This window comes from Oreochromis niloticus, linkage group LG20 (genome assembly GCF_001858045.2).
Source record: "Oreochromis niloticus isolate F11D_XX linkage group LG20, O_niloticus_UMD_NMBU, whole genome shotgun sequence".
Taxonomy (NCBI): Eukaryota; Metazoa; Chordata; class Actinopteri; order Cichliformes; family Cichlidae; genus Oreochromis; species Oreochromis niloticus.
Genome location: NC_031984.2, coordinates 14,046,156 through 14,071,022, shown reverse-complemented (window position 1 = coordinate 14,071,022; position 24,867 = coordinate 14,046,156). Strand labels below are relative to the sequence as shown.

The 24,867-nt window shown below is 40.4% G+C and overlaps 1 protein-coding gene across 2 annotated transcripts; it reads right to left on the bottom strand.

Moving 5' to 3' along the window:
• Window positions 1–1,663: 1,663 nt before the first annotated feature.
• LOC100711531 (fibulin-2) lies at window positions 1,664–24,565 on the bottom strand. Of its 2 annotated transcripts, XM_005448673.4 has the most exons (18): window positions 24,430–24,565; window positions 20,981–22,383; window positions 20,624–20,713; window positions 15,435–15,549; window positions 14,935–15,064; window positions 12,117–12,318; window positions 11,234–11,452; window positions 10,390–10,488; window positions 9,812–9,913; window positions 8,929–9,060; window positions 6,653–6,790; window positions 5,175–5,315; window positions 4,876–5,004; window positions 4,259–4,384; window positions 3,766–3,882; window positions 3,531–3,659; window positions 3,069–3,192; window positions 1,664–2,596 (listed from the first exon to the last, which is right to left on the bottom strand). In XM_005448673.4, the coding sequence occupies exons 2-18, from the start codon at window positions 22,305–22,307 to the stop codon at window positions 2,239–2,241; spliced, it is 3,678 nt and encodes a 1,225-aa protein (XP_005448730.1). In that variant the 5' UTR covers window positions 22,308–22,383; window positions 24,430–24,565; the 3' UTR covers window positions 1,664–2,238. The 2 variants fall into 2 exon arrangements, with proteins under 2 accessions (XP_005448730.1, XP_005448731.1); XM_005448674.4 differs by lacking the exon at window positions 20,624–20,713.
• Between the last annotated feature and the right edge of the window lie 302 nt (window positions 24,566–24,867).

Below are 24,867 nucleotides of genomic sequence, written 5' to 3'. Positions count from 1 at the left end.
ATGAAATACATTTGATGCATGTTAAAAATATTCTTAAAATAAAGAAATATTAAATATATATTTATAAATACATATAATGTATATCCTTTACCTTCCTTTTTCTAAGTGGATATTTGGCAGATATGTTACCAAGTACATCTGGGATCACTGAGCCTACATGCATCTCTATCAGAGTGACTTTGCACCGCTATATTGGTCACTTCCAGAACTGCCCATTCCCATAACTCTCTTACAGTCCATCTTGCTTTGTCCAGAATATTTCACAACTTCCTGTCAGTATCGCTAAACCCATAATAGATGTGTATATCTTCCCCTGTCTGGGATGCGTGATTCACTGTCCCTGAAACCCAGCACCACCTAATCTTGAACAGCAGATAAAGCTAATTAGGGGAAAGAGACATCAATCAGTGCTTCAGGCCTTGTTATGTAGGCTACTGCACATACCAAGAGTGGCATCTCAGTCAATGGGTGTGTTTAAAAGCTTGAGTCAGTCATACACACATAGCTATTATTATGAGTTATGTCTAGAGGATGGCCCAGGACTTGAAGATTATGAATGCTGGATTGAATGTTTCCTTTATGTTTTTCAAACTAGCCAGATATAATCATTTTTGCCAAGTAAGTGGACTAAAATTAGAGCAAAAATTACAGAAATTACCCTTCTGTTGTAATGACCTTTGACAGTATAACTCATGCGGGAGAACAGTAATCTGGCGAGGGGCTCTGTTTGGATGCGCAACATGCATTAATACAGCTGTCAGTGAGAAACACACACCCTTTCCGACTATTACAGCAGGTCCAGGAGGTTCACTGAACTCTGAGCAGTGACAGATTGTAGCTTGGGGGGGAAAGAAAATCAATGTGTTTTCAGGGGAGTTTTTTTAATATACTAAAATTGATTAAAATGTATTCACAATTAATGACCTTCAGTTTTTCTCTAGAACTGTTGTGAAACTGTTGCTTTAGAGCCAACATTAGAGAATGTAGCATTTGTTTCATCCTGTAGGTGGGAGTGTAACACTTTCTATTTTATAAACTGCAGCAGCTGTAATGTGCAGAGTCTGCAAGACCTCACATGTTAAAATGAAAAGACTACTACATTTTTTATTAAACACTACACGCCGATTACATTTATGAGTCATAAACCTGTATGTTGATCAACCTGTGTGTAATGATGGATGCTTATCCTAAGTTCTCGCACCTATCTGGACAAATATGAAAACACCTATGGGTATTTTCTATGTGTCAGGCAGTGTATATTTTAAAAAGTTAGCTGGGGAATAATGTTTATAATATACAACGTGCTAGATATTATTGGATGCATAATAAAAGTAGTTTGACAGGTGAAAAGAAAATATTTTAAAAAGCGTCTCTGTGAATTAGACAAATGAGCATCGTTCTACTCATTTGGAAGAATCATATACACACACAATTATATTAAATGGGGGGGGGGGGGGGGGGGGGCGTTGGGTGCTTTTTGAATTGATAAAAATTGTTTTTATGTGAAATTATGAATTTGATTTAATGTTATTGGAATTGCTGTGTACAGAATAACAAGACTTTTTCTGTCTCTTTCAGTTAAAAATGCAAACACCACGCACCTTTGCAAATAAAAGTCTCCCGAACACAAAGTAATAGACCAGTACTCACCAAACCATGCAGGTGGTTTTTAAATATTTTACTAAAATACTTTGTTGTTTATGGGTTTAGCATAAAAAATATGATACATCCATCCATAATATGTCTGAGAGGTACAGAGATATAAAAATTTAACATACAATGAAGGATTAAATATATTTTTAAAATGCATCAAAGACAGAACAAAAGCAGCAGTGCACAGTAAAAGAAATTGGACAGCTGTTCTGAAATCATTTTTATCAAAGCTGTGAACCTACAAATTGCCATTAAACGCAATGATATCAGCAGAAAGTGGATATATAAAAAGTGGCAGAAGCTTGGTCATTGTCTATAATTTTGCAAAAAGCGTCACTTTTGTGGTATTTAAATATTTCATATACCCAAATGTGTTATTTCCGGCTAAGACTTTGAAGATTTTTTGAAAAGATGTAATGTTTAAGGGGCACAAAGTAGAAAGCTTCTTTCCATAATTTTCTATAGTCATGCTTTAATAATAACTTCTGCTGGACATTAGTGACAGTGGTATTGTTAAACAGTGCTAAAGATGAGTCCTAAGGAATTGCTTAAAGGTCCATATTGGCCACAGCACAATTCCAGCTGTTAAAGTAAGTTGCCTGTGATGAAGACGTATAACCTGGCATGGAAGGTGGTAAATGCGCCTTGTCTCCATAGCTTCATCTCTACGTTGATTAGGAAATCCCTGGGACCCTGAACCTGACGGTTTAAGAACACGGCACCCGTGTAGGCATTCAGCTTCCTTGTGCTGAAGTAGTTTTCCTCATTTCCGCTTGTGATACTGACAATGATGTTGTCTCCGGAATAGGCAGGAGAGGGTCCGATGCGGAAGATCTGAGCAGGGATGATGATGTTGGATTGGAAGCTGAGGTAGTAGTAGGTGATTCTTAGAGGAGAGTTTTGACACTCCAGGTAGTTAGGACAGCTGATTCGCTCACAGCGTCTATGAGGGAGAAAGAAAGGAAAACTTTTTTTGTAAAGCACCTTTATCAAGCAAGCAAGACACTTCAAGATGACTTTAAGACAGACTGTTTTAAATGCAGACTGGCCCTATTTTGCCAATGTAGCTCCATATCTGAATTTGTTACAGGTAAAAAAAAAACTACATTTCAAAATTATTCTATATTTATTCTGTACTTTGTGTTGTGCATTTGTTCATTCAAACAAGCCATTTTGACTCCTCTCTCTTACAGGACACCCTGCGTTTAAGGTATAATTCTTCTAATTGGTTATCCTTCACAAACAGAAGGTTTAAACAAAAGCTAGGCTGGGCTTGAATGCTCACAATCAGACCTGTGCACCTGAACTGATCAAAGTAGGGATATGCCCACCCGGCCCACCCAAAAAACCATAGACACTGTAAATCTTTACAAAGACCAAATGAATAGAATTCTTTAAGGCATGTTTTGACTTACGTGTCAGACACTTTTCGGTAGTTTGCCGGACAGGTAAAAGAAAGGCAGCGGTACCCTCCTTGAATGTTGTAGCACGTCTCAGCTAAGGAGCAGTTATTGGCCCCTGTGGCACACTCATCGATATCTAAAACAGACAGTTTATGCACAACAGCTGGTTTAGTCACCAATTTGGTTAGTCACAGGGTAATGGAGGGGAAAAAATCTCCTTGTGGGGAAAAGACTATTCAAGCAAAAAATCGAATTAGTTTGACAAGATTTTTAGGTCAATAAAGTTTTACAGGCTGTGTAATTACTGCACCAACCAACAATTATACTTATCTGAGCAAAACCATTAGTGTATGCTACATAAGTGGGTGCTGAGCCATTTTTAAAGTCAGTTTCAGGACGAAGCTCGATGGGGTACACTTGCTCTGAGGCGGCTGCAGTACAGTGAGCGCATGCATGTTGTGGAGGGGTATTCACCTCTGCAAGATCGTCCATTTGGAGACATGGTATACCCATAGTCAGGACAAGCACACTTGTAACTGCCTGGAATATTCACACACTTATAGGTGCACAGATGGCCAATGCTCTGGGAGCATTCGTCAATGTCTGCATGACAAGGAGGATAAATCATGTCAAATTGATATATAAACTTGTCTAAACAAACTTTTTGTATAAACACGGTGCTTGCAATGTGTAATAGAGCATGCTGCACCTTCACAGGTGTGGCCATCCTCCTTAAGGTAGTAGCCTTGTCTGCAGTAGCACTGGTAGGAACCATAGACATTGGCACACTCCTGACTGCATAGGTTGGCCAGACACTCATTCACATCTGGAGATTAGAGGTTAGAGCTCATTACTGTCACAAGTGACTTGATCAAAGCAGTTTCAATGTTTTTATCCTAACATATAAACAAGATGTTGTTATGAAGCCAATTATGGTTTTAATGGTTCCTGCTTGAAGGCATGGCATGATACACAGTACAATACACTAATGCAGCTAACCAGCACATGTTGTGCTGTGCCCAGCTTTGACATCTGCTCAGCCTTGCAACCTGTCTATCAATGCATACAAGCATGGTGTCTCAAAAAATACACAAGAACACATATTTTTATGCACAAATGCACAAAAATCTTCAGTGACATGTGTCAGCATGCACAGACTGATGCAAACACACCCGTACAGGCAGACATTAACACATACACACCTTCACAGTTCTTGCCATCACCAGATAAGCGGAAACCAGAGGTACAAGAGCACTCATAGGAGCCTGGGGTGTTCTCACAGGTCTGGGCACACAGACGGCCTCGGTAGCTCCAACACTCGTTTATATCTGAAAGAAAGAGGCAGCATCATCATCATACTTCGGTGAGTGCACTTTGCGTTTGTGAGTTTGCATCCATGTGTGCAAGTGGGTGCACGCAACCAGGCATGTGAAGGTTTGTTGTCCTGCTCAAATGCGTACGTGTATGCATGCCTGTGCGTGCTTGCGTGCATGTTAACGAGAGTGCGATGTGAGGGGACCATCTGTCTACTGATAGTCTAAACACACGTGTAGAGTCCATTATTATGAGAGTCACAACACAGTGAGTTCCAAACAGCCGGGGTAGGACAAAGTCCTCTGCTGCAGGAGACGTGATGGGTAGCTCAGCGGCTACTGCAGAGGCCAACAGCAGAGGCTGGGAAACAGCAGCAGCTCTCCCACAACAGAATAATAAATAGGGGGAGAAGAAGAGGCAGCCAGACCAGAGGGATTGCTGTACAGTGGCGCAAGGAAAAAATAGGAACTTTTTCTTCAGATTACATATGTAATGTCCTTCATACCTACGCACATCCTTCTGAATGAATCATACTGATAGCCTGTTCGGCATTCACAACGATACGAGCCAGGTAAATTGTGGCACAGCTGGCCTTCTCCACATCGATTTACGTTGCTCTGACATTCATCCACATCTAAAAGAGGCATCATTTATAAAACAAAAAAAAAGGAAAAAAAAGGCAGAAATGATATTCATGAATAGCATCTGTTTAAACAAGACATGCATACAAGACATGTTGATTTTGACCTTAAGTCTGCACATGTAAGGTTGTTTGTTTACAATGCGTTTCAGTATGAATCTTACCAACACATCTGGAGCCATCAGGACTAGCATGATAGCCACGGCTACATGTTATCTTTCTGTTGCAAATGTAGGATCCCATTGTGTTGATGCAGTTAAATCCTGGACTGCACGGCTGGGTCAAAGCACCACACTCGTCAACGTCTGGCATTGAGGACACCACAGGGGGGAGGAAGATACGTTTTAAGAAAGGGAGGAGAAGAGGAAAGCCCCAAAGGCACAAAGACAAGGGTCCTGAGACCAGAGTGCAGCTTTTTAGCCACACTGTACTGCTGTGATATCAAAGCAGCCACACATCACACAGTTGCATTCCTCTGGATAACTTTGTTGTTGTTTTGTGTGTGTGTGTGTGTGTGTGTGTGTGTGTGTGTGTGTCAGACATTTTCTCCATTTTCTCATTTCTCAGAGCATTTCTTTCACACTCCTTTTATAGCGGCGTCTTCTGCCTCGACATGCCTCAGTTCCTGCCCCTGGGGGCTAATTCCACAGCATCAGTTTGTACTGGAGGAGGACATAGGATTGGCTTTTATCCACCCCTTTGCACCCCCTAACAGCAACTTCTCTGATCTCATGTCTGTGTGGCATTTAACCCCTCTGTCACTGCAGCCCTGCTGATTCACCTGCATGACATACAACAGTGCATCTTCCCGCACTATGATTCACCTGTGGGGAAATTTCTGTTGGTGCATCTGCCCGGATTCACTCATTTGTTTGGAAACAAGATAAGAAATCTCTTTAAAAGGAAAAGAAAAAAGAAAAAAAACAAACAATGAAAAAATTGTTATGGTTTGCCAATTTTAATGACTTCTCTCTCTGTGTGTCTCTTTTTCCTTGGCCTCCTTTGTTTAGATTTACCCATTTAAGTTCTCTACATATTTATGGCTCACGTCTTCTGATTATCTTTTGTCAGTCTGTGTTCCCAGCATTCCCTGGCTGGTCTTTACCCCATGTTCCTGTGTTTTGGATTTAGTTTCCTTGCATCCTTGTTGTCAGTATTTGGATTTGTCTTTCTGAATTTTTGGACCATCTTCTGTTTGAGCAACTCCCCGATTTTAACCCAAGTAAGTTTTGTTCATTTTGTTTTATTTTGTTCTTATTAGTAGTAGAACTCAATCAAAATCAAAATATATATATATAAGCAGAATATTGAGAAAAAGGTATTTACAACTAGTCTGAGGAAGAAACAAAGAAACATTTGTTTTTTTAAACAAATGGAAGAAATAAAGCAAAATAAAAACATAGAGAAAAATATGTGATTAAAATCTGCAGCAATATCGATCATTTTGGAGTTGGACAAAACATAAGAGAAAAAGGTGAAAATGATGATATGAGTCTCTGTACATGTAGGGAGATTGTAAGAAATTATATCTTTTGCTCACTTTTTGTAATAAATAAAATTTTTTCTATCACACCTGTAACAGACAAAACACAGTGAACTAAGCGCTGCAGGTCCAGCAAGGACATTTATTGGTTTCTCTTACCTACACACCTGCCCTGCATGTTGTGGCTAAAGCCCACAGGACATCGAGTTTTGGGGTTGCATCTGAAAGAGCCCTCTGTATTCACACAGTCAAAGCCATCTCCACAGTTATGGCTTCTCTGTGCACACTCATTGATGTCTGTGAGAGAAGAAAGGGTTTAATGGGGACAGGAGAAATTATTAATTCCAGAGAAGTTGTAATAGCACATTTTACCACTGGATGGCACTCTGGTTAAACGGCAGATCAAGTGTTTGACTTTTGCTGCTGTTCATTGATCATAAAGCACTCTAAGTCAAGGCTAAAAGAAGTAATTACAACTTAGAAATCATATGTATACTAAAAAGCTGTTATGAACAAAAGACCCTTCAGGTATATTAACCTGATTAGCACATCTAGCCAAACCAACAGAAGTCTCCTGTGCATTGCGTGAGTGAACACTGCGGTATATTCCCCGAGAGTCCCATAACACCTGTCTACTCAAAGCTTTTCACATCTGCTGCCACAGTTTGAAGCAAAGCTGGAGGGAAATCATACTCTCAAAATATCAAATAAATACACACGTGTTTGTGTATGTCTGTGCATGAAAATAATTCACAGAAGTCTTGTGTTTTCAAGTAGGTGTGCAGTATTTCACCACTGCAATTGCTGTACAGAGGCCTAAACTAGTCCTGGCAGCCCTGCAGACACAGGATAGGTCTCTAAACAGCAGATAGTGATTGAGCATCTCGCTCCTGACACAAACCTGGCAGACTCAGCAAGAAGCTGAGTGAGCCTGACACCAACGGAAAGGCAGAGAAAAAAGCAGGAAGCAGGATAAATGTGTGAGAGACTGGTAGTGATTTCCCCTCCCAGTGAAGTCAGAGGGATCAAGGAACCTTGAAAGGTCAAAGACTCCGCATGCTGCTGTGAGAGACGATTTAACCAGTCAGTTTTCTCCATGTTTCACTTTTTTAAAAATTAAATACAATACTACTAGATACTGTAGAGTTAGGTAATGCAACCATGTTCAGAGGTCACATTTTAAAAAAGTTATTTTGACAAATTATTGTTAATATTGTCTAGTTTTATTCTCCCCATCCTGCTCTGGGTGCTGAAAACGAGAAATGTAATTTTTGCAGTGGAACCCTGGGTTAGCTGTGGGCTACATATGTTTTTAATCTCCTAATATTAAAATACCGGCAAATTTGCACTACATGCTACATTTGCTGCTAGCTGTTTCTGTTTGCAGCTACAAATGCGCAATCAAGTGCTTTGTATTTGATAATGGGAAAAGTCTTTATTTGCTCATCATGAGCCAAGATTTTCAAAATCAACGGCAAGACAGCGAGCACTGATGCAAGATTGCACAATTAATTTTCTGGTCTTAACTGAGTCATTCACTTCCCAGATGAGGGAGGAAAGCATTGTTTCTTTTTGAGGGCTGAATGTGCTTCATTTGTGTGAGGAGGCTAAATGAGTGTTTCATTATAGCATCATGGTAAGACATTAAGTTGGAGTAAGTAGCACGGCACAAAGATGTTTTTGCATTATCTTACCTAGGGTAAGACAGCCACATTCTTGGCACATTGTGTGACAAATTAAAAGAAAGAAAAGGTCTGTGTGCTTTTGACAGACTATCATTAATTTTGCTGGTCTGATTGTTCCCAACCCGCTTTGGATAATGTTGTTACTTCAGAGCCAATGATCTGTTTGGAGGCTTACTTTCTTCTTAAATGCTCGTTTTGCCCGACTGAAGATCCTTTACATTCACAAGGAATACGGATTAGCTGAGTCTCCTTGCTCGAAATCCATCCGCAGTTTCAAATACTACTAATACTGATCTTAGAGGCCCTTCTTCCTGAACACTGCTGGTGCTTTATGAAGGAGACCACTGCACAGGCCCAATTTATGGTGCATGGAAATAATGAGACGCATAGGGAGGTTTACTATTTCATACCAAAGTTGGGCACCACCCACCCTTGATCTTGGAAGCTCTTCATACAGTTAGCAGCAAGAAATACTATAGAAAAAGGTAGATCCTTCATGTTTAGTTGTTTTGGGGGGTTTTTGTTATTCAAGCTTACTGTGTGCTTAAAATTTCATAATTACAGGGTGATTTAAGGTGAAGGGTGAATACTCGTAAGGCTTATAAAGGTGATTGTGCTGGAACAGTGTAGTTTCATTACATTGTACTAACACAGGAGTTCACATACTCCCTTGCTGCTATTTACAATATATTCACTGTGGATGTAAGTAAATACATTGATGCTGGTTAATGCTGATAAGGTGCAGTGTACCTTCACAAATGTCATTGTTGATCTGGTATCCAGGCGGACAGGTGATCGGTCTCTGACAGACATAACTCCCTGCAGTATTCATGCAGCGCTCATTCAGCTGGCAGGCATGTGGAGACAAACACTCATTTGTGTCTGGATTTTGAAAAGAAAAGAATCAGGACAAATGTGAGAGTGTGAAGAAAGAGAATAAACAATGAGAAGTGCAAGGAAGAAGATGCACAGATTTAGAGAACCAGACAAGATGTGGGGAGAAAAAAAATATGTCTTTGTCTGGTATCTGACAATCAGCAGTTTGACGCAGACTAAAGAGACAGGTCAGACCCTCCTCCAAGAGAAAGATTAGGAGTAAGACCACTGGGTATAAAATCCACACAATGAGAAATTTGTTGCCACAGTGGCTGCTGTCACAGTTTGCTGCTGCCAAGTAGAGAACAGACCAATGGTTATAGCTTAAAGATAGATCCCCAGGGAAAGAGCTTACACACATAGTGCAGTAGCTGATCAGACTCAGGATAAAAAGGATAAAAAGTCCATTCTGAATGTAAATAAGAGGTATGGTATGCAGCTGCTAAGCTATATTGTGATAATGCATGGATAGTTGGGATAATCCCTTTGGAAGATCAAAACTTCTCCACTTATGTTTTCTTTTTCTTTTCCACTTGGTGGCTAAAAGTGAAAGGGATTCGGGCTGTATCTCCTCTGCAAATCTATAGGTGCTGATGAGCGGAAGAGACAAAACAGTGGTAGACAGTCTTGCCAAGAAACTTCTCAGCTGGAACCAAATGTCTGGGAGCTCAAGAAGAAACTAAAATGAGTGCTGCAAATGCAAATCTTTCACTTCTTCAAAGTTTTTCTGCATTATTTCAACATTTTACCTCCTTACCTTCACACGAGCGGCCGTCGGCTCTCAAAGAGAATCCTGGCGAGCAGGAGCATTGGGGCTGTCCGCCCACTGGAGTGCACTGTTGCTCACAGATGCTGTTTTCTGAAAATAATACCATGTAGTCAGGTCAAATGAAATGCACTGCATTATCATTACACACAGCACTACTTCAGCAGAAACAGAGGAGCGCTTGTGTTGGAGAGGAAAAAACCCCACTCTGTTTACTGTAATGCCGTTTGCTTATTTTCTTCCAGGTTTCCAGGTTGATTGCTGACCTGGTCATATTCAATTTCATACTACTGGCTCACAGTGTGGTGGACCTCCACCCTGGTGTCATGGAAACCAAACAAGAGCAACAAAATGTGACATGGCACTCATTATGATATGAAGAATGAATTACTAACTCCAAAATGCCACTTGTGTTTGACATTTGCAGCACAATCACATGTGATGGAAAGGGAGAGTTATATTCAGCGGCATTAAGGTGGATGTTCCGGTCTCCAGATGAATGAGCGTGCTCACTGTGAGCCACCAGATCTGCAGCTCTCTCTCCATTTATCAAGCACTGCATTTCTAACCTTCACAGGGGTCGAGTAGGACTGACGGCGGAGGTGGAGAGGTGGGTTCCACTGCTGCTCTGTCAACCTCCTGCAGTCTGTTCTCCTCATCCACCGTCTCTGCACAAACATGAATAATGTCAAGACAAAAGCGATGAATTACTCTATAATCACAAATTCCACCTCTCCATCTACAAAGGTCTTCGAGACTTAGATCTTGTGCAATACCTGCGTTTTAGGATGATATGAGGCTAGTGGCTACGGATGAAAGTTGTAATAGCAATATAGGTGAGACAGGAAAAAACACTGCCTGCAGACAAACATTTGGTTTTATTAGTGAGGCCCATTGCTCACTGTAATTTGCTGAGAGCTCTAGCATTAGTATCCTGTTGAGACAGGCTTCTGTTGGTAAAAGCCAGTGTTGATTAAAGGCCGGTACGTTGCACAGTCTTATCTAAAAATACTCCTGAACTGTGAATCTGAGCAGATCTTCACTTTTGTCTTGAAAAAAATAAACATTTCAAACAACGTGGAAAAACTTTCTCTTCAGCTAAATCCCGTTTGACGACAGCAGAGATGTGACTAGTTGGCCATTGCTGTCAGTCAGGAAAGGGATGTTGTATGAATAGAATAATTATTATTAGGCACTATCAGGCCTTGCAGACAGGAAGGAACTCAACAGGCCAGGAAAATAATACACAGTGAATGTGTAGATAAATGGGCTCTCTCTGGGATGCATGCAGACTGTAAATCATTGCTTTAAAAAAGCAAATGGCAGAGAGAGCCTTTTCCCCATGTGTTGCTATCACTAGAAAGGTCTTGTGGTATTTAGTGTGACAGAAAAAGATTGGTGATCTTTACATACCTTGCAGACAAGAGAAAGTGTCCTCTTGCAGCACATATCCGGGGTTACACTCACACCGGAAGGAGCCTATTGTGTTAACACAGATGTGGTGGCAGATGCTGCCCTCATATATGAGGCACTCATCCATATCCTCCACCTCAACAGGACTCTCCACTGCATTTTCGCCGTTCTGCCCTTGATCAATGGAGAAGGCCTCTCTGCGATACGGGCTGTCCGATACTACAGCACAAGGAGAGAGCAGCTGTTACTCTCACAAGCCATTGCATATCATCAAGGACAAAACCTGTTAATTACCTGCAATATTTACATGGAACATAGTAGTAAGGGGGATTTATTTTATTAGTTTATATTGTAGGGTTTATTTTTGCAGGGCTGACTGCACAGGACAACAGTCACAGATGACACTGTTTGCATCCCAAACAAGTTCTTCGGTGGGCTATTATGAAAATCAATCCGGTGTAAGATAAATAAACTCCACCAAAACACGTGCTGTATTTCTAATTCTGCTGAAGATTTAGCCATGCAATGAACTGAATGTCTGTCAACCCGTAGCAGCCAAAGAAAATCAGTGTATGGTAACTTCCAATAACAGTGTTTTACTAGAATAGAAATGAATACAGTGCAAGCAGGTACACACTAAATCTCTTATAATTATATTACATTTGGTTATTATATGTTTCTTTCAGCTGGTTTCTTTCTCAGTATTGGAGAAATACCATGTTTTTACCAAAGTTGATAAAAAAGATTGATAAAATAAAATGACCTGGTTTGTTTTTAAAACTGGTACCAGGCACTGCCGGATTCCCGTTAATACTCCTGCTTTCAACCTGAAGCATGCCTTTCACAATGTGAATTCATGCATGTCAATATTTGTTCAGAATACCTTTTTTTGGTGGTGGAGTAAAGTTCAAAGGAGGCCTTTCTCTGATAGTGTGCCGGCCATCTTGATTCGCAGTCCTCCCCTCCTCCCCCTCGCAGCAGGTTAGAAAGATGTGTCTGCAGTGAAAATCCAGGTAGTGGTGGGCTTCGCAGCGATGCCCCTCACTGCGGAACTGCAGCCCAAGGGAGCAGCAAGTGCAGCACTCCTGCAGTTCACACAAACAGCCTTTGAACGTGAAGTTGGGGTTTGTGTAAGTTTTGAAAGTAGCCGCGGTACATGGAAACGAGTCTAAAACCCACTTTGTGAAAAACAAAACATACTGTGGTCCATCCCATATGCATGATTTGTTCTCCCGGCAATGTGGGTCTAATAATGGCAGTTTTAATATTTCAACTGGTAGGTCAGCTGCATTGCCAAACAGGGAAATTACATTTTTTTATTAATCTATTTTGTTTTACAGAGAGTATGGTCCCTGAGGATAATGTTTTGTGCTTTTAATGAGACCCTGACATCTCCTCTAGTAGCTCTGCAAATTGTTTTTTTAGTCAAATGTTTGAAATGGGACTCATTTCCAGAAACTTGGTGGGCATGCATGCTGCCTATATAATTAATCTTACATATTTTCCCTTGACTCTACATAGTGCCAGTAGCACTAAATTATAGTAAAATATATCGAGATTTGTGTTGTACTTTGTGGATTTGTTTTGCAGAGACCTGATTAATGGTTTCCAGAGGATAAAGACACTCATTTGCCATTTCTTTAGGTTAATTTGTTCAACTGCTCATTAACGCAAACATATAATTAGCCAATCACATGGCAGCAAGTGGACATGAAGTTCAAACTGAGCACCAGAATGATGAAGAAGGTGATTTAAGTGATTTTGGATGTGGTATTAGTACTGGTGCCAGACAGGCTGGTCCGATTATTTCAGAAACTGCTGATCTACTGGGATTTTCCCACACAACTATCTCTAGGGTTTACAGAAACGGGTCTGAAAAAGAGAAAATATCCAGTGAGCAGCAGTTATCTGGACAAAAAATGCATTGCTGATGCCAGAGGTCAGATGAGAGCAGCCAGACTGCTTCAAGGTGTAGGAAGGGAATAGTAACTCAAATAACCACTCGTTACAACCAAGTAATGCAGAAGACCATCTCTGAACATACAGCAAAATTAAAATCACACTGGGTGTTACTCCTGTCAGCTTTGAACAGGAAACTGAGCCTACAGTTCACACGGACTCACCAAAAATGGACAATAGAGATTGGAAAAATATTGCCCAGCCTGATGAGTCACAGTTTCTGCTCCGTTATTCAGATGTTGGGTCAGAATTTAGTGTAAAAATCACGAAATGATGGATCCATCCTGCCTTGTATCAACAGTTCATGCCAGGAGTGGTGTAATGGTGTGGGCAATGTTTTCACACTTCACACCATCTGAACATAGTTAAAACACCACCGTGTACCAGAGTAATGTTGCAGACCACTGTGTACTCATCTTCTAACGTCTGCATCCAGCCAAGTAACACACCATGTCAGAAAGCTCAAATCATCTCAAACTGCTTTCTTGAACATGACAATGAGCTCAATGAGTGCAGGATTTGGCATCATAGATGTGCAGTGGACAAATCTGAAGCAACTGTGTGATCCTGCCATGACAACATAGACTAAATATCTTCAGCAACTTCTTAAATTTATGGTTTTGACAGTAAAAAGGGGGTCTGACCTGTTACTGGCAGGACATGGCTAGTGAGCGTATACTTGTAATACTGGCAGTCACCAGACTGTTCCTGACTGTTTCTCTGTTGCTACTGTTGCTATTTATGGGCTATTTTCAGAGAACTGGAGTAATAATTACCCTAAAATTTCATACACAGATTTATGTTCCCCTCCAGATAAATATCCCTTAACCTTTCCTCTTGTGCCATCATCGAGTCGGATAGTTTTCTCACACCGTGAAAATCAATTAGATTCCCTTAGCCTCAGATGTCTTTGTGTTAAATACTCATTTCTAAATTCTTTGAAGACTTTTATTATTGTAAGCACATTAACAGACTCCTGTTAGCATTTAGCCAAGAGTACTGCTGTGCAAAGAAATTCACAGAGCCACGAGCTTTTCATCTTGTTGGATTGATCTTTAGTAGTTACAAGTCTGAATTTGGGGCAACTCTCCCCTTGTGTGTGGGCTCTTACTCGTTTTCCCTCTAGCTCTCAGCAAGATTACTGCTGCAAGTGCCCGGGAGTATGGGGAAACATAAAACTGAAGTAATGATTGCTGTGATGTAGCGTGGTTGTAGATGGAATAATATTACTAAAACTACAGGGGTTCCTCGAAAAGGTGGTGAAAGCCAATATTTAACACCTGTACAGCAGCATAGTGCCAGTAATGGCCTCACGCTGCTCATGTGCCTCTGAACAGATGGGTTGATTTCCTTCAACAGGTCAGGTAGCAAATGAGTTACTTTGGGCATCTGGACATATAATGGTTACACCGTCATCGCGAATGGACCTCACTGATTGCCTCAATGTCTCTCCTGCCTGCTGCTTTTTTGACAACTTTAATTATGATGCCATGTTCACACAGTTTCATAGAATCGAAATCTGACATGTCTAGGGCTGCTGTGAAGATAATAAAGTTTGCAAGACTGTGGGAATCTGGTGTTGTATCAGGCCCCAAATTAGTGTCTAGATTAAATAGGATGATTAAATAACAAGGATTTGGCACAACACCAGTAAATCTCAGTGGACATCTACAATAAAATAAAATACTGGCAAATGCCGTGCTGAACTGTGTTTGCCAGGTTACCTGGTCACATATACTTGCCTTGTAAGAATCAATCCCACATTTATTGCTGGCATCTTCTCTGCACATATTTCCTGCTCTGGCTGCATTCACTCCAGCCAAGCACCGACTTTCTCTCAGGGAACCGAGGCAGCACTGTTGTTGGGCAGTCCTGACAGAGAAAAGCACACATGAGAAATGACTGCAGAAGTGTTTGGACTGCAACTGTGGCCTTCCAGCGGCAACAATTCTTTCAGAGAGTGTTACCACAGAGCTGACAGGACTGTGTTTCCAGGTTTTTGTGAATTCTATTAGAGGGAGAAACTGAAATGAAAATCTTAATATTTACCTCTAAGAATCATTCAGCATCACCAAAGAAAAGTGAGCTAAAATGTGATTAATCATGCAAGAAAACACCTCGTTGTAACGAAATGTGAAGATTACTTTGTCATTATGTCTTTTGTGCCCTTTAATGAGGTGAGAAATATATTCTTCTGATATGTTCAGTGAAGTAGATCGGTGTTACGTAATAATGCTCTTACAAGCACATCGAGTGCATATCTTTTGCGGGTGGTTCCATGTTGTTACAGTGACCATTAGCTGAAGCCAATTTCGCCCCTGTCTCACAGCAGGTTTTCAGCTGCTCCTTGGCAGACACTGTAATAAAACACAAACACCAAGATCCAGATTTATCCTGCTCAATGTGCCAGGGTTTCAAGCCACATAAAATAATGTTGACATCATGCATATCACTGGATTCAAATTGTACATCATTTTTATCTAAGAATCCCGTCAGCAAGATGCTGTAAAAATGTGGTTATTGATATCTGAAATACAATCAAATCTCATCTCCTGCGGGACAGAGTTTGCTAGATTCGGTGACTGCATGCTGAGAATAGCAATTACAGTGTGTATGTGTGTGTGTGTGTGCATTTTTTTTCTTTTCAGACTCCTTGACTCTGCTCTCACTTTAAATGGCAACAAAAAGTAGGAAACCCAAGACTCTATAAAATTAGCTTCTCTTTTTTTTTTTTGTAAAATCCTATTTGATGACTGCTGGATCAGAATAAAGGGATAACATATTAGCACTTCATTTTAAACTGAGAGCAGACAGAGCAAAAACACATGATTCGGTTTACAGAGGAAAAAAAGAGCTTATATGTGTTTCCTGAATAACAGGGAAGCGCATTCCTGTGCTGATTTGTGGCCCCTGCACTACTGTACAAGACAAAACTCTTTGCATTTAAGTCTTCTCAGCCTGTCACACCTTGCAAGATTATAAATATCATAAAATCCACACCAAGCAATGGCTATGTTTTCCTTTTTTTACTCATCCAATTAACACTAATTTTGCAAATCACATTTTCTTATTCAAAGTTGAGACAAAAAAAAATGCTGCTACCCACTCTATTCAATATTTGACGATATATTTAAGTCAAAGCGACTTGTGTCAACATTACATTGGTGGTGATGAAAGTTAGACTTCGTCTTCTGGGAACTGTTAATGTCTGTGCAAGATTAAATAGTAATCCATTCTGTGTTTTGAAAACAATTCAGTTAAGTCTGAATCAAAGCAGAGGATACCAGAGCATGGTAAAAATGATTTATTTATTTTTTTTAAGATTTTTTTAAAAACCCCTCTCAGAGAGCTCTAATTGGTCTCTTGCAGCATGGTCGTTTGGAAAATAAGCCATAAGTAAGGGCAGGGGTCATAGAGAGGAAAGACCAAGCAAAAGTCTTTTCTAAAGAGATGAAGCTCAGAAGAGAAATCAAGCATGCCTGAAGCCACTTTAGCTTTTTAACTTCCATGTTCACTTATTTTCATTGAACTATTTCTCTCTGACCTACCTGTATAATAAGGCCGAGGCAATTACTCATAGCAGGGTGAGTGAATGCTGCAGTCTGCATAATTTAAGGGTTTAAAAATGAGGAAATCTAAACCTTGAAAGGCATGATGCCTCTTTGATACACAACTACAGTATCTGTATGCACGCCGTGCAGGTAAACAAGTCCTTTTGAACCTGTCTGGAAGTATATTAAAAGACAGAGAACGACGGAGAACGTAATTATTCACCCTCTCCTTATGCCTCCTATTCATTTTCTCCAAGTGGAATCACTCCACTTGTAACAAACAAGCATAAATTCCACATGTCAAATCAAAATGCGGGATGTATACATACAGCTCATCATCATGTTTCAAAAGGATTTTGCGTCTGTAGGAGATTATGTTTCATGAAAATAGCTACTGGGGGCAAAAACAATGATAAACTATATCAGCCAAACATGTATCTAGTCAAACCAAGTCTCTTCCTTTCTCTCTGACAGTCCTTATAATTAAGCCTGTGTAGCAACATTTTCCATTCAGCTGTGCAATAATTAACTAAGCTAATTATTGTGCTTCCACGACAGCGATTCAAGATGCACTTGAAAGGTGGCTTAGCGTCATCTCTCTGTTCCAGGCTTGTCATTATATCTGTCCATTAAAGTAACATTAACACCAGATGCTTCACTTTTGTCCAAATCCAGAACTGGTGACATCACACCCTCAGAAAATATGAAGCTAGAATAACAAACAAAATGGGCAACTCTCAACATGTCTGGAAGTGTCATAAAGCAGCGCGCTGCCACTAATCAAGGCTCGTGTGTCTCTTCTTTTGTGCACTTGGACAGGTGGGCTGGAGAGATCAGGACCAGCGCTGAGGAAAAACAGCGCCGACATGCAAACTCATGAGGCTGAACATGCCAGATGATTTATGCTGAAAGCTTTAAAGCATGAGGAGATGTGTGTGTTTGTGCGTAGGTTGGGGTTAAGCACCCGAGGAGGTGACACAATGTTCTTCCCCACTTCTACATGAGTACTTGCAGAGATATCGTGTCTTTTGAAACACACAAGCGCTATCCAAGAACAGCTGGCTGTGACATAACAGGGATGACTCGCATGCTATGATTTCATTTCCAAAACAGACATTTCAGGTTTCAATTATTTTCAACTTTGGCCTTAATTTCCCCCGAGACTGTGAGCCAATAATCGTGGGATTATTGGCTCACAGACTTTTTGTAGTCATGGAAGCCCTGAAGGGTTGTCACATTGTGTGATAGTTTTGCACAGTAAATCCCAATCCAATTACACCTCCTTGTGGTAAAATAATCTGAGTGAAACACTAATACACACTTTCCAGGGTTTGCCACTATTTGCTGCATTGAATTACTTTGAATTATAGCTTCCTAATGTTTCCCAGTGTTAACACCCATCATCACAGCCCACACATTTTTGTGTATTTTGAGTTATATCTACATCAGTGTACATTCCGCAGCACACCTCTATCAAATTATTTTCCACAGTCTTGTAATTTGAACCTACTTTCCCCTCCCTCATGGAGCCTTATAGATTCCAAGTTATGTTCACAAGCCATAACGCAGGAAATTTAGCCATGTTTTGCCTGAGGAAATCCATACAAATCTTTGGACCTGACACATAGAAGTAACAGCAGGGAATAATTCATACCTAATTTGTGCTTTCCAATTTTTAAAAGTCCCATTAGAAGTAATTCTGTTTCTGTATTAGTAAAGTATAAATGAAATATTTTGTGTAAAAGGATGTATGGACTGTACATTTGGAGGTGAAATAGTCAATTACTTCTTGGATTACATGTATTTGTTCATATGCGTATATGTTTATGACAGAATTGCACATGTGTGCAAGACACAAACCTGTTATTCTTCTACAATCTCCCTTTACTTATGCTGTGGGTGAGTTTTATGAGTGGTTTCCAGCATCTGGAATTTTTTTTCAACTATATTTATAATCATGGGTGACATGAGGCTCGGGCGGTTTTTTAGTAAGCGCATGTTGCGTATGGGAGACAAGCCAAAATTAAATGAACTGAAAGACACTTAGATTAACTATCTTCTTCAAACTGATCTTTACTGAAGTTGGAATGAAGTCTCACGTGGCCAATTCTGGATTTCACCCTCCTTTTATCCTAAGGAAAATTATACATTTCCCTTCCCCACGCCCACATGCAACATGTTGTGACAGTTTTGTTGGTAAAAACAAGCACTTCTCCACGTTATTTCACTTCACCTCTGATATTTTTTCGTCCTTTACTCTTGTGCCTTATCCACAGTTCCCGTTTTGTTTTGTTTTGTGGTTTGTGTTTGCTACAGCAGGAACGAAAGTTAGTGAGAGTAAATTTGTGCAGAGGTGCGCTTCGGGTGAAGTGATTACTGGGAAGATTACTGGGAAACCAGCATCCTCGTGAGAGATGGGTAATCACATGGACTCATGAGGGAGCAGCAGCAGCGCCTGGCAATCAAGCCATAACAGTAGGCTCATTCATCAGATGGGTATTATGCTGCACACAGGTACAACCCCCAAGAAATCCTATACCAGGTTAGCCCAGCATTTAAACAGTCTAAACAATCCCACCCTCCTTCTGAGCACATTCTGGATCTGTCTGGGAAGGGAAAAAGGCAAATGAGCAGGAGTTATTGACTGAAGTAAAGCACAAACACATTTGTCTTAGGCCGCAGCAAAGGCAACTCATTTATGTTTTGTGAAAAATGGCCCTGTCCTTGTTATTTATGTTTTCTCTTTTGCTGTCTAAATAACTTTGGCATCTTCAGATAATTGCACTGATAAAAAGGCATTAGTCAGGACCCTTATCAGCTGGGATTTTTCCTGTTTGTGCTTGAAGTGTCACCAAACTGGACATCTTCCTTTAGTCCAGTCCAGTGAACTCTCACTTCATTCCATCGTGCAAACTGAGTAGCCAGACCAGTTAGTTTGAGCTCCTTATTGCTGGTGAAACACTATGTCCACTTAGACTTTCAGCTGTGTTGCATTATGTTTATCTTCTGTCTGTAGTGTCTTAAAAATTTCTATGTTAGGATAGACGACTCACATCATGGACACCAGACTACCTATGGATACAAATAAGTAACCTCTCTGTATATGAGTTTCACAGTTACTTCTTGAAGTGCGCTCAAACAGAAAAACCACATAGATGCATTCTGCATATATTGTGCATACCTGTAGGGGCCAGGTGCTGAAAGGAAAAATTGGTTCTGACAGGTCTCAACAATAAGTCATAGAGTTGGAAAGTAGCTTAACTACACACCTTTCAATGGCAGTTTGCTGGACAAAACACCAGGAATAAGTAAGATTTCTTAAAAGCTTCTCCCCTTTTAGCCATTTATAATTTAGTTCACCCACCTCATATAGAAGATCTATAATATAGTGAACCCACCAGTGCCTTAAAGCCATAAAGCGTGTAAAAAGTAGATTTTCTTGAAATGAAATTCTTCACTAAACCCGAAGCGATATAAATTTGGATTATTAAATTGTAATTATCAGATAAAGAATGCAGTGCAGATCTTTTTGATTTATTGCATATATGTAAACTAACTTCACATATTCCTAGTGCTGTGTAACTTGCCTTAGACAGACTTCATCGTCTGCTTTCTATCCAGTACTCTGACCAGCAGTATATGCACCGAAGGGGAACTGATCTGTTAGAGAATATGCTCATAAACACATTAAGGATTTAAGCAAGTGGTGTGGTCTCACTGGAGCAGGGAAAATATGAGACACAGACTTATTAGAAGCATTATGATGTAATAATTTTTTGTTTAAAGCAGTGCCTGGCTTACTATTTGTTGCTGTTTAGAAACCTCTAGAGAAATAAAAAAAAAAAATTCTTAATGTGAATGTATGAAAATGAATACATACTAGATATAGTAATTTTCCCTTCTGAGTAAGGTAGATAAATGATATCTTGGGAGAACAGTCTTTCCATGAACAATTGTTTTTCCTGGATCCCTGCCATGTAAAATAGAGTGATTATAAATTCCTCCTGAAAAGAGAGAGGATGTGAGAGAAGGAAAGGGAGATTTCCTTTGAAAGACTACATCAGTACATCATCACGGTGTGATTTATTTTGAAGCAGGCCTTGAGTGCATCAAAAACATTTCATGTTTCAGATTTGTTTTAAATTCAATACCTTCAATGAAAATTCACATAAGTAGGGATGCTTTGATTTATCAAAGGTTAGGATTACTTAAAACTGTGCGTTATATGTTAACTTACTTTCTGTGTAGGCCTCAGCATCTCGAGTCTGATAGCTGCTGAGTGTTTGAGGTTGTCTTTGATGCTCCTCGCCTTCCTCTCTCATCCTGACTGGAGCTCTTCTAGTGGGACTGAATTGAACTGTAGGGTATAACTGTTGTTCCTCTTTATCAATCAGCTGCCTGTGCTCCACTGCCTTTTCATGTCCTTTGTTGGAGACAGAATGGGGGTCGCCCTGACTTTGTCTGTTGTGGCCAACGTGCCGGCTGTTGGTACGCGCAGTGCGTGCTGTGTCTCTTAGAGTATCCTGTCCCGCTCTGTTTCTGTGACTGCCATGTTTCATGGGTCTTTCTCCAGTTTCCTGTTGTGGCCTATGGTGCCCAGTGGTCACTATCTGTGTGGCTGTAGTTGCTTTTGGTGATGATGTTTTGTTTTCACCCCCTGTGGTAGTTGGATCCATATTATGAGTAACCTCATCCTCCTTGCTCCTTTGTGTATTTGGGCTTACTTCTTGTAGCCTGTGTCTCCTTTCATCATGAGGGCTGAGGCTAGTGGAGCTTGACTCTGGGTAAGCTGGTGGTAATGTAGTAGATTCCAGTGGTTGGGCCAGATTTTGGATAGTGGAAGATGTTGGCTCTGCCAGAGTATAGTCATAATCCTCTGTGCCAAAACTGGGTGGGTCCTGCTTGTACAGCGGTAGAGTGTTTTCCCTCACCAGCTTGGAAAATGGTTCTGCAAGACTCGTTTGTTGGCTGTTGCGATTGCCTCGAAAGTCTCTCAAAGGATTGTTGTTCTCTGTAGTTGTGACCCACATGGGCTTATTAACACTGCGGAGGTCACAACCAGGGATGGGTGAGCACATTAACCTTCCACCTTCATCTGGACAGTGGCAAACTTGGCAATGGTCTATCTGAAAGGAGTGCCCCGCTTCATACTTCTTGTTGCCATGGGCACAGCCAATACGACCACACTGCAGACATCCATCTGCAGGTTGTAAAATGTCAATGCAGTTGGGGGAAATTTCAGGGCATGGAATGAAATGACAGCTTATCTTCCCTCCTCCCTGAGGACAGGAGCACTCGGTACTTCCGAAATCCACAAAGTAAGATTTCCCCTCTGGGACTTTCCCATCCTTGAAGCCTGCTTTCACACAGTCATAGTACTGGTACCCCTCACAGGTGCAGCCGTTTTGTATACATTTAGGACAGCAGGCGCCTTTTTCTAAAACATTTTCGATGCAGTTCTGGAGAACAGGACAGTCCACACCTGTGCAGTCTCTCTGGCTTAGACAGATGTCCACGTACAAAATCATCGAACATAGAAACAATGTTGCTCTTTGAATGTTCATTTTGGATTTTTTTTTTTAAAGTATTCACTTCTTCAAAATAAGCCTCCAAATGACAAGGATGTTTGCATTCTTTAGCCTGTAAAAGTAAACAGTGATTATTGATATAAATTTCACAGCTATTATCAGAAGCATATTTTTCACTTAATGACCTGTCTGCTTTAATTTGACAACATGCCAGATGTACATATTTTCCATGCTTAATGTTTTGGCACCGGGGAGGGTGAAAGCTGTGGTTTATATTTTGATTGCACATGGAAATTTGGCAAACGGTGATGTTGACTAAGGGAAATATAAGCAATAATACGCCAGCTACATTTCTCAGTGCTTGGAAAAAAAAATGTTGCTCAATAACAAAAACACCCTTCATACAATACAATAGTTCAGTATTCAAAACTCTGTTCTCTGAGTTTCTGAATGCATGTAGTATATTCTTAAAAATCCTGTCTGCATCCCTAGATTATGGTGGATATATTGACTGAGTCACTTGCTGATATCTTCCCATAATAATTGTTTTCAGCAAACTGTGCTTCTTGCTGCTGCCTACACTGAATTAATATTTTAAGTACATCAGACACGTTGATCTATACAAAGAATTATACAGGAGCTATAAATGTTTTTCATTAAAGTTCTGGGGACTTTTCTTGTATACAATACAGTGCAGAGACAGAGTGGCAGGATGCAGTCAGAGTGTGTCAAACCTGATCCTGTGAGAAAAGTGATGTGACTTCAGATCAGAGAGCATACTGAAAACCAGGTGGTTTCTATTTTACTTTTCCTGTTTTTCCTCTCTGCTTGCTCTAGTGCCAAGTGCAAAGCACTTATGTGACATTTCCTACTAAACAGTATGATTTTAAAATTAGAGAATAGCCCAAAACTGTTCTGCATGACAAACTTGTCTTAAGCTATTTCCTGCAGAAATGTTTCTAACTTAAACAGAGTTCTTCCTGAAGCTTATTCTGTTATCACGTTTGCACCAGCAACACTGTGGAGCAGATCCCCACCCAGTGAAGAGCTGCTGTAGAGGGTAAGAAAGAGTATATGCTCAAAGATGACTTTTTCTTAAGGATAAACACCTGACTTGGGTTCGATGCTATCTAAACATATGGCTTTGAAATCTTGTTGTAAGTTTGTTTTCATGTGAAGTTGAGTAACTATTCAAAAAATATGAAACGCATCTACGCCAAGGTAATAAAATGAAGTCTAGATGTAATCACAATGGACTCCAGGTCAATAATGTGACATCTGTTGCCATGTCTTCTTTTCATAATTCAGGCACAGGCAGAACAACAAAGTGCTTTGCAGCTCCATTTAAAGAATCAATGATGTCTTTGTGCTCCTGCTGCAAAATCATTTTACCAGATCTTACAGTCTCTAACCAGCACTCTGTTGCGGTGCTTTAGCAGTGTTGAACTCAGCCCTAAAAGCACTAAAGCTTCAGCCTGTTTGTCTATAAAACCCATAGTAAGTGAAATGGTAAGTTAAACATGGAAAGGACCACTGATAAGGAAATCATAATGTTGTTTTCTGTGAATTAAAAATAGTCTGGGGGCCGGTATGTTCGGCTCAGCTCAGGAAATGTCCTGCAAAGCATTTCAATATGTGTGTTTTGCCAACGCAGTAGCCAAAAGTTGACCTTTACCCTTGTGCCCACCGAGACACGCGCGCGCGTGCACGCAAACACTTGTAAAAACCGCTTTTGCCCTCTGCGCAGGAGCAAACGCGCTGACTTGCCATAATTTAAACGTTTTGTTGATGGTTGTTAAAACAGAGTGTCACACCTATTAAAGCAAAGCACAAACTTCCAAATCATTTACAATCATTTGTGATGCGCAACACCCCGCCTTGACTGAACTGACTTGACTGAACGTCTCAGTCACAGAGCCGCACATAAAGATTACATAACCAAATCTTTAATTCATTCATCAGATTAGCCGGACAGAACAAGAAACGGCATTCCAAAACACTCAAACTAATATTAGCTGTAATTAGACTGTGCAATACACCGCGTTTAATCTAAGCGTCTGTTCATATGCTCACGTGATGTTTCATGAGATCTAAGTGGAAATCAAAAGAAACTCATGTTTGCAAGTACTTTTTAAATTTTATTTCTAAAAGTGCTTACCTCGCATTCCGGGATCTTGCAGCGCTGGTGTGCTGTGCTTCTGAGCAACAGTTGTGCGTAAAGTTCGGGCTCACTCTTTGGCTGGGAGCGCCTCCGCTCTCTTTTTTGGGGAAGGGCGGGACAGCCTTCTATAGAATTATTTCCACCTTTTCCCAGCTTTTTCAGCTTCCTTTTGAGCATAATGATTCATCTAAAGTACAAGAAATGACAACACTAAAATGTGCTTTCCGAGGAAAAAAATTAAGGAAGTTGATGTTGTGTAAGTCTGTTTGGAAATGCAATCCAATGACGACAATGAAAAAACAGTGCCGAGTATGATGTGGTCTTATATGAATATAAGGACGATTTAAACATCACGTTTGTTCTTTGTGTTGTACGTATTGCACAATTCACCTTGAAATCCTGCACCTTAGCAGCCAGATTAACACGTTTACTCAC